The sequence below is a fragment of the Thalassophryne amazonica genome, chromosome 2, assembly GCF_902500255.1.
Source record: "Thalassophryne amazonica chromosome 2, fThaAma1.1, whole genome shotgun sequence".
Lineage (NCBI taxonomy): Eukaryota > Metazoa > Chordata > Actinopteri > Batrachoidiformes > Batrachoididae > Thalassophryne > Thalassophryne amazonica.
In genome coordinates, this window is record NC_047104.1 from 151,257,269 (window position 1) to 151,274,877 (window position 17,609).

A 17,609-nucleotide genomic window follows, 5' to 3' on the forward strand; every position below is an offset into this window, starting at 1 on the left:
GCACTGCGGTGGTTTGAATCATATTTATCTAATAGATTACAATTTGTTCATGTAAATGGGGAATCTTCTTCACAGACTAAGGTTAATTATGGAGTTCCACAAGGTTCTGTGCTAGGACCAATTTTATTCACTTTATACATGCTTCCCTTAGGCAGTATTATTAGACGGCATTGCTTAAATTTTCATTGTTACGCAGATGATACCCAGCTTTATCTATCCATAAAGCCAGAGGACACACACCAATTAGCTAAACTGCAGGATTGTCTTACAGACATAAAGACATGGATGACCTCTAATTTCCTGCTTTTAAACTCAGATAAAACTGAAGTTATTGTACTTGGCCCCACAAATCTTAGAAACATGGTGTCTAACCAGATCCTTACTCTGGATGGCATTACCCTGACCTCTAGTAATACTGTGAGAAATCTTGGAGTCATTTTTGATCAGGATATGTGCGCATATCAATACGCAATGCGCATATTAAACAAATATGTAGGACTGCTTTTTTGCATTTACGCAATATCTCTAAAATTAGAAAGGTCTTGTCTCAGAGTGATGCTGAAAAACTAATTCATGCATTTATTTCCTCTAGGCTGGACTATTGTAATTCATTATTATCAGGTTGTCCTAAAAGTTCCCTGAAAAGCCTTCAGTTAATTGAAAATGCTGCAGCTAGAGTACTGACGGGGACTAGAAGGAGAGAGCATATCTCACCCATATTGGCCTCTCTTCATTGGCTTCCTGTTAATTCTAGAATAGAATTTAAAATTCTTCTTCTTACTTATAAGGTTTTGAAAAATCAGGTCCCATCTTATCTTAGGGACCTCATAGTACCATATCACCCCAATAGAGCGCTTCGCTCTCAGACTGCAGGCTTACTTGTAGTTCCTAGGGTTTGTAAGAGTAGAATGGGAGGCAGAGCCTTCAGCTTTCAGGCTCCTCTCCTGTGGAACCAGCTCCCAATTCAGATCAGGGAGACAGACACCCTCTCTACTTTTAAGATTAGGCTTAAAACTTTCCTTTTTGCTAAAGCTTATAGTTAGGGCTGGATCAGGTGACCCTGAACCATCCCTTAGTTATGCTGCTATAGACGTAGACTGCTGGGGGGTTCCCATGATGCACTGAGTGTTTCTTTCTCTTTTTGCTCTGTATGCACCACTCTGCATTTAATCATTAGTGATTGATCTCTGCTCCCCTCCACAGCATGTCTTTTTCCTGATTCTCTCCCCTCAGCCCCAACCAGTCCCAGCAGAAGACTGCCCCTCCCTGAGCCTGGTTCTGCTGGAGGTTTCCTCCTGTTAAAAGGGAGTTTTTCCTTCCCACTGTCGCCAAGTGCTTGCTCACAGGGGGTCGTTTTGACCGTTGGGGTTTTTCCGTAATTATTGTATGGCCTTGCCTTACAATATAAAGCGCCTTGGGGCAACTGTTTGTTGTGATTTGGTGCTATATAAATAAAACTGATTTGATTTGATTTAAATACCATTCTAAGGAAAAATAGTAAAAATCTAAAGTCATCCTGGCTGGGGCCAAATCGGACAAACAACTCGCCCAGGATTTTAATCAGTTCTATATTAGATTTGATACACTAGATTTTAGTGATGAACTATCTAAACTAGAAAACTAAGGGATAGTTCAGGGTCACCTGATCCAGCCCTAACTATAAGCTTTAGCAAAAAGGAAAGTTTTAAGCCTAAAAGAGCTGATGAAGTCATGATGCTGCTGAACAGATGTGTTTGGCGATGCTGATATCTCTGTAGGAGAACAACGGTCCAAATCTTTAGGGTTCTGGTGCTTGCTGTGTTATTGTATCGATGTGAGAGTTGGATAGTAAATAGTAAGCTAATGTGACGATGTTATGTCTTTGGTAAGAGATCACTACAGAGGTGTCTTGGCCACTTAGGGAAACTCAGATTAGAAGAGACACTTGCACTGCATGGGAGGGTCACCAATGATATTTTGGCCATGTGGCATCATCCAGCATGCAGGTGCCACAGTGTTCACAACCCCAGCAGCTGGAAAAGGTCAAGGGGACACCCCTGTGACACCGACTGCTGGAGACAGATGGTTACTTTTGAGTGGTGGAGACAAGACTGTGGACTGGTTGTGTCTCTGGGTGGTTGCCAACCAGGACCCATTGCATTTCCACCGTAAAAATGGGTGGCACCAGTGCATGCTCCCAGACCTAACCTGACCTGATGGTCTTCTCGAGGACATGTTAAACCTGTGCAATTACAGCTGTGACTGTTTGAGAAGGTATTTCATGATGTGAAGTTATAAGGTCAGAAACACTCATGAAACTAATCATATTTGCATTTGGGGAGTGTGTAGGCCTCTTTCACCCCGTCTTGTTTGATGATGCTGCTTCTCAGTCACCACTGTGTGTGTGTTGCTTTAGTTTTGTCTTGTCCAAGGTGACTTTGGGAAGTTTTCTCCAGCCAGAGGGGAACATTTAGTAAAGCAGTATGCAAATATACTTGTGAATCTGAGGGGTATATAAACGCGCTGGGTAAGTGTGTATGTGTGTGTGTGTGTGTTGTAAAGTACTACAGAACTACAGAAGCATAACAGGCAGCGGGTGAATAAAGTTAAAAACTCCATTTCTGGTTTACTGCCCTGTGAAGAGGCTGGGGACCGTCACACTGCTGGGATGGAGTGACTACATCAATAATCTACCACTCACTCCTGCCTTCTTCTTCTTCCTCCTATACTTCCAGTATAGCATTTTGGTAGTAGTATCCATGAATATATACAAACTACTAGTACTACTACTTCAACTGCACCAGCAAGCTAATAAAACACATAACAGATGTTTGTGGGATCTTGACCCCTATGTTTCACCTGACACATAGACACGTCCAAATGTTGTCGTGAGGCGTGGTCAGGCTGTTATGTGGAAGTAGAACGTGACTGACCACAGACCAGCTGAGTGAAGAGTTTTACTTCTATTATTCTACATGGACGTCTTTCATTTCTGTGTTTGATATCTCAACACAATGCACCAGCTTGTACTCTGATTGGTTGATTTTATACCTACACACACACCCATGACTAATTAGGTAACTATAGCCAATCCCATTTTATCCCATATGGTTACATGGTCCAAGCTCCAGCCTTTGGTACTGGAAATGAAGCCAATGCAGAAGTGCCAAATCTTATATGGGTTACTCTCCATAAAAGCTCATGTTAAAATCCCCAACTCTGCCACAGAAATATATATTTACAGCCAGGGAAAAAAAGTTTTTTTTTTTTTTTTTTAACTCCAAAGCTCAGTGATATGAGTGGCACTTTGAGAGGGAAAAAAAAAATACATTTTTTTTTGGTCATTTTGTCATCAACACTATACCGAGTTCACGACAAAATCTTTAACGGCGTCTCTCATTTGCTGCTGTGTGGACGAGTGATGCCACATGACATTTATCCTTCAGTCTTGGATCAGGATGTGAAAACGTCAGACTTAATATCCACTGTGGCCTCTCAGAGACATTTCCAAATGATTTTACAAATATGATCAAGAAATCAGGCTATACACTAAATTTGACACAGGACAAGAAAAACAAAAAAAAAACAAAAAAAAAAACCCAGAAACGTTCACCATGGAAGTAAACACCTGAATTTCTGTGAATTCCTGGAAAATTCCCATCACTAAAAGCTTGTTTTCCCCTCAATGACAACTGTTTGGGGAGCTTTTTTTTAAAATACATCATCAGTTTTAACTTTTTAAGCCATAAAGTTATGAATTTAGGGGCATGGTCTCATTGAGTGACAGCTGTGCACCAGTGACAGGAGTCCAGACTCCAGGGCCCTGCAAGCTGCTGTGGACTCATCCACGTCTGTTCTTGCTAAGCATTTTATTCCAAACGTCAGAGAATACGGCTTGCTGTGAAGTTAACTGTACTCATGGATGAACTAAAAAGCACTCGCAGAAGTAGTATTTCCGTTGTGTGTAATTCCAGCATTATTTACTTTCTGTGTTTGCACAGTTACTATCATCAACACAAACTAGTAGGTATCTGTAGCCTGGTGACATTAGGTCCACTGAAGGTCCAACCGTCACACTGTCATGATGCTGGTCATTAGTTTGGATTAGTTGGCGTGGCAAAAACCACCACCCGGTCTGCAAAAATATGTGTGAATCACATACTCAAATCAGTTACCCTGTGGGCCTTAGCCTGTTTAGGGACTCTGAAATGGGTGTTTGTTTGAGTTTCATTCATCTCGTCCATGTCACCCCTGTCTTGTGCACAGTCCACCTCTTTACTCAGTTTGTGTTGACCGGGAATTAGGCGATATCAGGCACTGCAAAAATGTTGACATTTGTTTTGTAAATAAATGGTAAATGGACTGTATTTATATAGCGCTTTTCCATCTGCATCAGATGCTCAAAGTGCTTTACAATAATGCCTCGCATTCACCCCGATGTCAGGGTGCTGCCATACAAGGTATTCACTACACACTGGGAGCAACAGGGGATTAAAGACCTTCCACAAATCAAATCAATTTTATTTATATAGCGCCAAATCAAAACAAACAGTTGCCCCAAGGCGCTTTATATTGTAAGGCAAGGCCATACAATAATTACGTAAGAACCCCAACGGTCAAAACGACCCCCTGTGAGCAAGCACTTGGCAACAGTGGGAAGGAAAAACTCCCTTTTAACAGGAAGAAACCTCCAGCAGAACCAGGCTCAGGGAGGGGCAGTCTTCTGCTGGGACTGGTTGGGGCTGAGGGAGAGAACCAGGAAAAAGACATGCTGTGGAGGGGAGCAGAGATCGATCACTAATGATTAAATGCAGAGTGGTGCATACAGAGCAAAAAGAGAAAGAAACACTCAGTGCATCATGGGAACCCCCCAGCAGTCTAAGTCTATAGCAGCATAACTAAGGGATGGTTCAGGGTCACCTGATCCAGCCCTAACTATAAGCTTTAGCAAAAAGGAAAGTTTTAAGCCTAATCTTAAAAGTAGAGAGGGTGTCTGTCTCCCTGATCTGAATTGGGAGCTGGTTCCACAGGAGAGGAGCCTGAAAGCTGAAGGCTCTGCCTCCCATTCTACTCTTACAAACCCTAGGAACTACAAGTAAGCCTGCAGTCTGAGAGCGAAGCGCTCTATTGGGGTGATATGGTACTATGAGGTCCGTAAGATAAGATGGGACCTGATTATTCAAAACCTTATAAGTAAGAAGAAGAATTTTAAATTCTATTCTAGAATAAACAGGAAGCCAATGAAGAGAGGCCAATATGGGTGAGATATGCTCTCTCCTTCTAGTCCCTGTTAGCACTCTAGCTGCAGCATTTTGAATTAACTGAAGGCTTTTCAGGGAACCTTTAGGACAACCTGATAATAATGAATTACAATAGTCCAGCCTAGAGGAAATAAATGCATGAATTAGTTTTTCAGCATCACTCTGAGACAAGACCTTTCTAATTTTAGAGATATTGCGCAAATGCGAAAAAGCAGTCCTACATATTTGTTTAATATGCTCTTTGAATGACATATCCTGATCAAAAATGACTCCAAGATTTCGCACAGTATTACTAGAGGTCAGGGTAATGCCATCCAGAGTAAGGAACTGGTTAGACACCATGTTTCTAAGATTTGTGGGGCCAAGTACAATAACTTCAGTTTTATCTGAGTTTAAAAGCAGGAAATTAGAGGTCATCCATGTCTTTATGTCTGTAAGACAATCCTGCAGTTTAGCTAACTGGTGTGTGTCCTCTGGCTTCATGGATAGATAAAGCTGGGTATCATCTGCGTAACAATGAAAATTTAAGCAATGCCATCTAATAATACTGCCTAAGGGAAACATGTATAAAGTGAATAAAATTGGTCCTAGCACAGAATCTTGTGGAACTCCATAATTACCCTTAGTCTGTGATGAAGATTCTCCATTTACATGAACAAATTGTAATCTATTAGATAAATATGATTCAAACCACCGCAGCGCAGTGCCTTTAATACCTATGGCATGCTCTAATCTCTGTAATAAAATTTTAAGGTCAACAGTATCAAAAGCAGCACTGAGGTCTAACAGAACAAGCACAGAGATGAGTCCACTGTCTGAGGCCATAAGAAGATCATTTGTAACCTTCACTAATGCTGTTTCTGTACTATGATGAATTCTAAAACCTGACTGAAACTCTTCAAATAGACCATTCCTCTGCAGATGATCAGTTAGCTGTTTTACAACTACCCTTTCAAGAATTTTTGAGAGAAAAGGAAGGTTGGAGATTGGCCTATAATTAGCTAAGATAGCTGGGTCAAGTGATGGCTTTTTAAGTAATGGTTTAATTACTGCCACCTTAGAAGCCTGTGGTACTTAGCCAACTAATAAAGATAGATTGATCATATTTAAGATCGAAGCATTAATTAATGGCAGGGCTTCCTTGAGCAGCCTGGTAGGAATGGGGTCTAATAGACATGTTGATGGTTTGGAGGAAGTAACTAATTAAAATAACAGACAGAACAATCGGAGAGAAAGAGTCTAACCAAATACCGGCATCACTGAAAGCAGCCAAAGATAACGATACGTCTTTGGGATGGTTGTGAGTAATTTTTTCTCTAATAGTTAAAATTTTATTAGCAAAGAAAGTCATGAAGTCATTACTAGTTAAAGGAATACTCGGCTCAATAGAGCTCTGACTCTTTGTCAGCCTGGCTACAGTCCTGAAAAGAAACCTGGGGTTGTTCTTATTTTCTTCAATTAGTGATGAGTAGTAAGATGTCCTAGCTTTATGGAGGGCTTTTTTATAGAGCAACAGACTCTTTTTCCAGGCTAAGTGAAGATCTTCTAAATTAGTGAGACGCCATTTCCTCTCCAACGTACGGGTTATCTGCTTTAAGCTGCGAGTTTGTGAGTTATACCACGGAGTCAGGCACTTCTGATTTAAAGCTCTCTTTTTCAGAGGAGCTACAGCATCCAAAGTTGTCTTCAATGAGGATGTAAAACTATTGAGGAGATACTCTATCTCACTTACAGAGTTTAGGTAGCTACTCTGCACTGTGTTGGTATATGGCATTAGAGAACATAAAGAAGGAATCATATCCTTAAACCTAGTTACAGCACTTTCTGAAAGACTTCTAGTGTAATGAAACTTATTTCCCACTGCTGGGTAGTCCATCAGAGTAAATGTAAATGTTATTAAGAAATGATCAGACAGAAGGGAGTTTTCAGGGAATACTGTTAAGTCTTCAATTTCCATATCATAAGTCAGAACAAGATCTAAGATATGATTAAAGTGGTGGGTGGACTCATTTACATTTTGAGCAAAGCCAATTGAGTCTAATAATAGATTAAATGCAGTGTTGAGGCTGTCATTCTCAGCATCTGTGTGGATGTTAAAATCGCCCACTATAATTATCTTATCTGAGCTAAGCACTAAGTCAAACAAAAGGTCTGAAAATTCACAGAGAATCTCACAGTAACGACCAGGTGGACGATAGATAATAACAAATAAAACTGGTTTTTGGGACTTCCAATTTGGATGGACAAGACTAAGAGTCAAGCTTTCAAATGAATTCAAGCTCTGTCTGGGTTTTTGATTAATTAATAAGCTGGAATGGAAGATTGCTGCTAATCCTCCGCCCCGGCCCGTGCTACGAGCGTTCTGGCAGTTAGTATGACTCGGGGGTGTTGACTCATTTAAACTAACATATTCATCCTGCTGTAACCAGGTTTCTGTAAGGCAGAATAAATCAATATGTTGATCAATTATTATATCATTTACTAACAGGGACTTAGAAGAAAGAGACCTAATGTTTAATAGACCATATTTAACTGTTTTAGTCTGTGGTGCAGTTGAAGGTGCTATATTATTTTTTCTTTTTGAATTTTTATGCTTAAATAGATTTTCACTGGTTATTGGTGGTCTGGGAGCAGGTACCGTCTCTACAGGGATGGGGTAATGAGGGGATGGCAGGGGGAGAGAAGCTGCAGAGAGGTGTGTAAGACTACAACTCAACACAAGGGCCCTTAGTAATTTTCCAGTCAGGCTGGGATTTGAACCGAGGTTCTTCTGGTCTCAAGCCCTATATATATGAGGGTAGGCTGAAAAGTTCTAAGGCTCACTATGATGCAGTTAAGGCATTAACTGTATCATAGTGAGCCTTAGAACTTTTCAGCCTACCCTCGTATATATATATATATATATATATATATAAGTCTCAAATCCAGACTATGTGCCTTAGATGGTCAATAAAGGGCCCACAGTCTCCGTCACAGGTGTAATTATGAGCAGATGATTGACCATCTGCATCAGATCAATAAACCACATGTTTCCCAGATTGCTGTGCTACTGCAAAACTCCGCACTGTTAGCATATTACTGTCCTCATCTCTACTGTCAGATCTAACTGTGTTTATCATAGCCAGCAAAGCAAAAAGCCTGGTTCAGGATTTGAGCAGCATCAGAGGTTCTGAAGGCCTTATCATCCTGCCTGCCACCAGCACGGGCTGAGCGCTACTGAAGGCACCGCTGAACGTCAAGCGCCTTCCTCTAGGTCATTTATTACCATCACTTCCATCTGATAATCTGGTCAGCAAGTGGACAACCGGCCCTGGGGCCCATCCATCCCGGCGTAAGCGACCACATCTGTGATTTTCATTATGATAGCGTGCACGGAGGGACACGGCACACACCCGCACAAAAAAATAAAAAGGACAAGCACTAAGCATGTTAAGAACTTGTGAAGTTAATAATCATGCATTTTTTTCTTCTACGAAACCTTAATATTATTACATCTTTTGATTTTATCTGTTTGAATAAATATGACAAAACATTGCGATGGAAATATTAGTTGTTGTACTGCAAGAAACAGAACATTTCACATTTCCGTGATTTGGATCCCATTTTGGATTCATTAATTCATTTTCTGCCAGCGATCTGGGTCTGGGTTGTGGTGGCAGTAGACCACTCAGCCCATCCCACACTTCTCTATCCACGGGGAAGTCCACTAAGATTTCACACGGGATCCCAAGGCACTGAATGAATGAATGAATTAATTTATTTATTTATTTGGCACACAAACTCAACAGTAACAAAAAAAAAAAAAAAAAAACTGATACACAAGACAATTCCACCATGACGTGTGACCAAAAGGGGGTGAGCAGAAGCAAAGCTTATAAACGCCCACCCCTTATATACATACAAACATACATATACTCGTATACGTACTCATTACAACCCCCAGAGCAAGCACACAGGCAACAGTGGTAAGGAAAAACTCCCTCTGATGTACTGAGGAAGAACCCTCAAGCAGACCAGACTCTAAGGGGTGACCCTCTGCTTGGGCCATGCTACAAACACATTTAACACAACACAAACTCAAGTCCCATCATCATAAACATCTCTAGTGTAGATACATACACATATACACATACCTACATACATATGCAATGTGTGTGATTTTATACTACATATTTACAAGATAGAAAAACAAGTGCACACAACTAAACAATGATCAACAAAACACCCTAACCCTCAACACCCTTCCTCCTCCTTATACCTAGAAAAAAACCATGTACCTATACCACTGCTTAAACTGGTTCATGCTTGGACATTGCTTCCACCCTCAATCTGTTCCACATCCTCACTCCACAAACAGAAATACAAAACCTTTTAATGTTGTACGTGCCCACTGATGTTTTAAGTTAAACTCCCCCCTCAGATTACGTAGAATCCCCTACTCTATTAAAGAACATGCTTTTAATATTTCCAGGAAGTTAATTTTTTATTGCTTTATACACAATTTGTACTGTTTGAAAATGAACCAGATCAGTAAATTTTAAAATGTTTGATTTTAAGAATATTGAATTTGTGTGGTTTCTATAACCAGTATTATGATTTATTCTTATAGCGCTTTTCTGCAGTATGAATAATGGCTGTGTTGTACATTTATAATTATTGGCCCAGACCTCTGCACAATAGTGCAAATATGGTAAGATCAGTGAGCAATAGAGAATGCGGAGTGAGTTGTGGTCCAGAATGTATTTAACTTTGTTCAGAACTGAAATGCTTCTTGACAGTTTGCTCTGTATATGTTTTATATGAGACTTCCAGTTTATTTTATCATCAATTATCAACCCAAGAAACTTAGTTTCATATACTCTTTCAATATCCACCCCCTGTACTTGTAACTGTACTTGTATGTCTTTATTACAATTGCCAAATAACATATATTTTGTTTTACTTAAGTTTAATGATAATTTATTTCTGTCAAACCACATTTACAGCTTTCCCATTTCTGTAGTGATGTTCCTTAGTAGTTTCTGCAAATCCCCCCCAGAACAAAAAATACTTGTGTCATCTGCAAATAATACTAATTTTAATATCTTGGACACATTAAAAATATCATTTATATAAAGTAAAAAGAGTTTTGGACCCAATACTGACCCCTGTGGGACACCACAAGCAATGTCCAAGCATGATGATGTATATTCCCCCAACTTCACAAATTGTTTTCTGTTACTCAAATAACTTCTCACCCAGTGCAAAACTAATCCCCTGATCCCATACCGTTCAAGTTTATTGATTAATATATCATGATTGATTGTGTGGAAAGCTTTTTTAAGGTCTATGAATATTCCAACTGAACGTAATTTATGATCTATGGCATTTGTGATCTCCTCAAATGATTCTTTTAATGCCAGTGATGTTGAACTATTTGCTCTAAATCCATATTGACTGTCAATAAGTAATTTATGTTTGTTTATAAATGTATCTAATCTAGTAAGTCCCTTTCGGCTGCTCCCTTGTTTGCACTTGGGGTCGCCACAGCAAATCCAAGGTGGATCTGCATGTTGAATTGGCACAAGTTTTACACCGGATGCCCTTCCTGACGCAACTCCACATTACATGGAGAAATGTGGTAGGGGTGGGATTTGAACCTGGAACCTTCTGAACTGAAACCAAGCGCATTAACCACTTGGCCACCACCCCAATAATTTTTCCAATATTTTGGAAAATTATGGAAGCAAAGAAACAGGCCTATAATTTGTGGTGTCTATCCCCAGTCTTATACAGCGGTACAACTTTGGCTATTTTCATTTCATTGGGAAATTTACCTGTTTGAAATGACAAATTACAAATATATGTTAATGGTTCTGAAATCCCTTCAATGACCTGTTTTACAGGTCACTATCATGTCAATTTCATTTAAATCAGTAGATGTTTTGTATTTGCAATTGTTAACAATATCTATGATTGCTTATTCTTCCACTGCTGTGAGGATCATTGAACAGGGATTCCTCTCTATAAGATTACCATTCCAGTCCTCAGATAACACTGAATTAGAAATGTTTTCTGCCACATTAGGTCCAACATTTACAACAAAAAAAAATATTAAAGCCATTAACCACCTCATCCATATTTTCCTTTCTGATATTGTTATCAATGAAATATTGAGGATAGCTCTGCTATTTTGTACCATTTTTAATAATGCTATTTAAAATATCCCATATTCCTTTGATATTATTTTTGTTATTATATAATATCTTACTATAGTATTTTTGTTATTATATAATATCTTACTATAGTATTCCTTCCTACATACCCTTATAATATTAGTTAACTTATTTTTATATTTCTTATATCTATTTTCTGCCTCCTTAGTCCTTAGTTTTATGAATTATTTGTATAGAGCATTTTTCTTTTTACATGCATTTTGTAATCCTTTCGTCAACCATGGTTGATCTTTGAATGTTTGTTTTTACCGTATTGTTTTATTGGACAATTTTTTTCATATACTGATGTAAATATTTTTAAAAAAGCTCCATATGCTGTATCAACATCACCTGCCAAGTGAACCAGGGTTTAGCTCTCACCAAGTTACATATGGTGACTGAATGCATGACGTGGGGAGCTGGTGTTCTGTCGAGATGAGGTGCATCGTCGAGATGACGTTCCTCGCGTAACTGCATATGTCTGCACTGAAAAAATTACTTGATGAAGTTTGCTTATTTTAATGGGCAAGTAAATGCATAAATTGTTCATCTGAACGTAGTAATGTATAAAATATACTCACTATAAAATGGTAAGTATTTTTAACCTGGAGTTAGCTTATTTTGACAGGCAAAATATACATATACATACATTTATGCTCCTAACGTAAAATACAGAAAATGTTTTACTTACTAGGCTATAAATACACTGAATACAATTAATAAAAAAAAACCTTTGACGGAAAAAAACAACAAAAAAAATGCGCATGCTCAGTTGCACGTCGAGCGAGTTACATCATCGCCACATGTGCAGTTGCGCGAGGCACCTCATCTCGACAGGTGACGCCTTCAAGTCCGGTGTAGAGCGATGTGCGCATGCGCAGTATAGTGTGACGCACTTCATCTCGACAGGACATCGGGTTTGCCTGTGAACTGCCACTGTGGCAAATATTAAAAAAGCCTTTAAAATTCTGGCAGTGCTACTGACAAAAACTACCATTTATGTCCTTTTTGATGAACAGTCAAAGTCCTTTAGTGGTTTGTGTTGTGCTGTGTTACTACACACTTCCTTAAGTTAGTTTTGAAAGAAACTCGACATAAACACAGACACAAACATGCACACAGGCAGTGGCACATTCGCCTTTTCATGGACCAAAAAAATAAAAATCCCCGCGGAATGCAAGTAGTAGCATTTATTGAAGAGTATTTAAAGGTACTGGGACAGGGATGTGATAAATATTTCACTGATGGGTTACAAAGCTCCTCCTCTTGTAAAGCGTCAGGAGTCAGTGGCCTGTGACCACTTATCAGATGAAGTTTTACATGCTGTCTCTGATGGCTGAGCGTGATTTGTTTTGATCTCTTCCTGTCTCTGTGGGTGACAGATAACAGGTGTCACCCAGTCTGACTACACTTCTGCAGTAGACAGATTACCTGCTGCAGCGTCGACGACGCGCTGCCGAGGCCCGCATGACAAAAAAGTACACGCCAGAGAGCGTCTCTAATGAATGGAGACAAGAGCACGAGGAAAAGGTACGGTAGTTTAAGAGATCACACGTTTGAAAGAATTAACAAAAAGTCAAAGCTGCTTTTCGTTCCACCAACCAAGAGGAACAAGACCAAACATTCATGATATGCACACTCTTAAGACTATGAAATTGGGCTATTAGTAAAAAAAAAAAGTAGAAAAGGGGGTGTTCACAATAATAGTAGTGTGGCATTCAGTCAGTGAGTTTGTCAATTTTGTGGAACAAACAGGTGTGAATCAGGTGTCCCCTATTTAAGGATGAAGCCAGCACCTGTTGAACATGGTTTTCTCTTTGAAAGCCTGAGGAAAATGGGACGTTCAAGACATTGTTCAGAAGAACAGCGTAGTTTGATTAAAAAGTTGATTGGAGAGAGGAAAACTTATACGCAGGTGCAAAACACTATAGGCTGTTCATCTACAATGATCTCCAAAGCTTTAAAATGGACAAAAAAAAAAAAAACAGAGATGCGTGGAAGAAAATGGAAAACAACCATCAAAATGGATAGAAGAATAACCAGAATGGCAAAGGCTCACCCACTGATCAGCTCCAGGATGATCAAAGACAGTCTGGAGTTACCTGTAAGTGCTGTGACAGTTAGAAGACGCCTGTGTGAAGCTAATTTATTTGCAAGAATCCCCCGCAAAGTCCCTCTGTTAAATAAAAGACATGTGCAGAAGAGGTTACAATTTGCCAAAGAACACATCAACTGGCCTAAAGAGAAATGGAGGAATATTTTGTGGACTGATGAGAGTAAAACTGTTCTTTTTGGGTCCAAGGGCCGCAGACAGTTTGTGAGACGACCCCCAAACTCTGAATTCAAGCCACAGTTCACAGTGAAGACAGTGAAGCATGTTGGTGCAAGCATCATGATATGGACATGTTTCTCCTACTATGGTGTTGGGCCTATATATTGCATACCAGGTATCATGGATCAGTTTGGATATGTCAACATACTTGAAGAGGTCATGTTGCCTTATGCTGAAGAGGACATGCCCTTGAAATGGGTGTTTCAACAAGACAATGACCCCAAGCACACTAGTAAACAAGCAAAATCTTGGTTCCAAACCAACAAAATTAATGCCTCGCAGATGTGAAGAAATCATGAAAAACTGTGGTTATACAACTAAATACTAGTTTAGTGATTCACAGGATTGCTAAAAAAGCAGTTTGAACATAACAGTTTTGAGTTTGTGACGTCAACAGCAGATGCTACTATTATTGTGAACACCCCCTTTTCTACTTTTTTTTTTACTAATAGCACAATTTCATAGCCTTAAGAGTGTGCATATCATGAATGCTTGGTCTTGTTGGATTTGTGAGAATCTACTGAATCTACTGGTACCTTGTTTCCCATGTAACAATAAGAAATATACTCAAAACCTGGATTAATCTTTTTAGTGACATAGCACTACTATTATTGTGTGTATGTATATGTGTATATATATATATATATATATATATATATATATATATGTATGTGTGCATGTGAGTGTGTGTATAAATATACATACTTATTCTATTTCTACCTCATTTCTTATGTCTTGTACTGTTACAAGTATTATTATTATTGTTTATCCTTGCACACGCTGTTTGATGAGCATTTTCCTATACTTACACCCATCTTGTGTGTTTTTTTTAAGGGCTGATGAAACATGTGAATATCTCCTCTGTGAGATCAATACAGTTTATCTTTATCTTTATAAACCTGCAGACTCTCAGTGCTGGACGGCTTTAGAACCCACTTACTTACTGTTCAGACTGACTGGTTTTAAATGTATATATGTGTGTGTGTGTGTATGCATGACTGCATGACTTACACACACACGTGTGTGTGTGTAATTTTTTTTTACAACATACATGGTAAACAAATCTAAAACATTGGTGAATGTTTCAGAACTGTGTCATGAGCCACTAACCAGCCTGGACCTGAAATGGTCTCTCCAGGAGGAAAACAGTCTGCTTCCAGTGGGTCTTTGTGACATGAGGACCAGTGGAGAACATAACCTGCCATGAATAAAAAACAAAAACAAAAATAAACAAAAACAAAAGCAAAACAGTCATGATGAAATGAGAAAAACCCTCAGAGCTTCACTCAGTTCAGAATGTTCCTGCAAGTTTTGCTCCTTATCATCTCCACACTTAGATCTTTCTAAACTTTCCACGCCTGTCGGTGACGTCATTCACCTGTGAGCACTCCTTGTGGGAGGAGTCGTCCAGCCCCTTGTTGGAATTCCTTTGTCTGAGAAGTTGCTGAGAGACTGGCGCTTTGTTTGACAGACGTGCGGACGGATTGCAGCGTCGGCTCGCAGCCGCCGTGACGCTCCGCCACAGGAAAAACACTTCCGTGTTGATAACCATTTGTAAAATCCAGGCGGCTTTTGATGGCTTTCAGTGGAGTGAGTATATGAGAAATTGTTTAACAGCTGGACATGTTCCAACTTGTCCTTAAGGCTTCCAACGGAGGTGTTTTTCCTGTGGCGGAGCGTTGCAGCGGCTGCGAGCCGATGCTGCAATCTGTCCGCACGTCTTGCATTAAAAAAATCTCCTTTAACAGTGGAATATCCAGATAAAATGTTGAAACCGACTTCTTCTGAAACTTCTCTGTTCTCTCACGACGTCCTGGATCAATAGAGCCTGAAATGTGGAGGTTTTCAGCTTGAAACAGGCTGACGACGGCGCCTGAGAGCGCTGCACGACGTCTCGCTCCGTGGGAAGTCCTTAAAGCGACAGTATCACCTCAAAATCTCTCATCAGCCGTTAAAATTTTCACAGAAAACCAGCTTAATTTTTCGAACCGTGTCCACTTCGATGTGTCTCACAGGTTTAGAAAAAATTTTGATCAAACAAAGCACCAGTCTCTCAGCAACTTCTCAGACAAAGGAATTCCGACAAGGAGCTGGACGACTCCTCCCACAAGGAGTGCTCACAGGCGAATGACGTCACCGACAGGCGTGGAAAAACTCACGCATGCGCACGAGGGTTCAAGCATGTCTGACGTAAAAACATATGAATGAAATCCATATAGTTTTTGAAAAAAATAAAAAGGACCTATACTTTATTGACAGACCTCGTATAACAAAGTCTGGAGGGGCAGAGAGGTATGTGAGGGCGATGTTTGACAGCACTGAGATGCACTTTAGGAATGACAGATGTATTTGAGGTGGAGGTTAGATTACACCAAGGATCAGCCCTGAGACCTTTCTTGCTTGCAGTGGTGGTGGACAGACTGACAGAGGAGATCAGACAGGAGTCTCCATGGACTATAACTTTTCAAGATGACAGAGTGGAGATATGCTTTGGAAAGAAGGGGAATGAAAGTCAGGAGGAGCAAGATAAAGTGCGTGCGTGTGAATGAGGGGGAGCCCAGTGGTGTAGAACAGCTGCAAACAGTTGAGGTGGTGAAAGTAGATGAATTTAAATACTTGGGGTCAACCGTCCAATGTGATGGAGAGTGTGAGAGCGGTGAAGACAAGAGTGCAGGCAGGGTAGAGTGGGTGGAGAAAGGTGGCAGGAGTGATTTGTGACTGAAGAATATCTGCAAGACCAAAAAGGCAAAGTCTACAAGACAGCAGTGAGACCAGTTATGCTGTACGGCCTTGAGATGGTGACACTAAAAAAAGTGACGAGGATGAACAGAATTAGGAATGAACATATCAGATGGGCAGCTCAGACTACACAGTTTGGAGACAAAGTCAAAGAGGCAAGATTGAGATGGTTTGGACATGTGCAGAGAGGGAACCTCAGGGTAAATAGGGAAAAGGATGCTGTGGATGGAGCCACCAGGGAGGAGAAGAAAAGAGAAGCCAAAGAGGAGGTTTATGGATGTACTGAAGGAGGACATGCAGGTGGATGGTGAATCAAGATGAACGAAGAACAAGAAGAACAACAAACACAAGACGTGATCCTTCACCAGTTATCAGAAGGAAACCCTGCATTGAGATGGTTTTTCTTTTTCCCTGAACAAAGATAAAGTACAGCATCTGATGGGGGACTGTGATGTTATGACTGGAGAGAACAGGCAGCTCCAGACAGGGGTTTACAGAAAACCTACTCACACTGACCAATATCTGCTCTTTGGCTCAAACCACCCCCTTGAACACAAGCTCGGGGTGATCAGGACTCTTCAACACAGAGCCCTACAGGTGCCCACAACTACAGAGGGAAGGGCTAAAGAACAACAACATGTCCAGAAAGCCCTCACAATATATGGGTACCCACAATGGTCCCTGGATAAAGTGCAGAAGTCCCAGAGAACAAAGAGACCAGACAGACAGGAGACGGAGACAAGAAGAAGAGGAGTGTCTCTCCCTTATTTAGCAGGAGTAGGGGAAAAACTACAGAGGATCTTCAGACAGCACAAAATTCCAGTTTGCTTTAAACCTGTTAACACCTTGAGACAGAAATTAGTTCACCCTAAGGACAGGATCCCAAGTTACAAACAGAGCAATGCAGTTTCAGTCTTTTGTTCATGGTAATGAGTCATTCACGTCATCAGGAGAGGCGTCAGTCCCATCGTTAGGAGGGACAGCTACCCTGGCATTAGGAGGGTGCTAACTAGTGCACAATATGTGCTCATTAAAGCAATTGTTTAGTCACTAGCCAATAGCAGTCTGCCTCTTGGTAGGAGGGGTCTGGTTAGGTTTAAAACT

General features: G+C 40.3%; 1 protein-coding gene across 1 annotated transcript in view; it reads right to left on the minus strand.

Annotated features, from left to right (window-relative positions):
* Positions 1-17,609, minus strand: part of prmt3 (protein arginine methyltransferase 3) — a 326,098-nt gene that overhangs the window by 40,436 nt on the left and 268,053 nt on the right. The window contains exon 17 of the mRNA XM_034163908.1: positions 14,877-14,964. Within this exon, the coding sequence (XP_034019799.1) occupies positions 14,877-14,964 (88 nt within the window). The remainder of the gene's footprint in view (positions 1-14,876; positions 14,965-17,609) is intronic.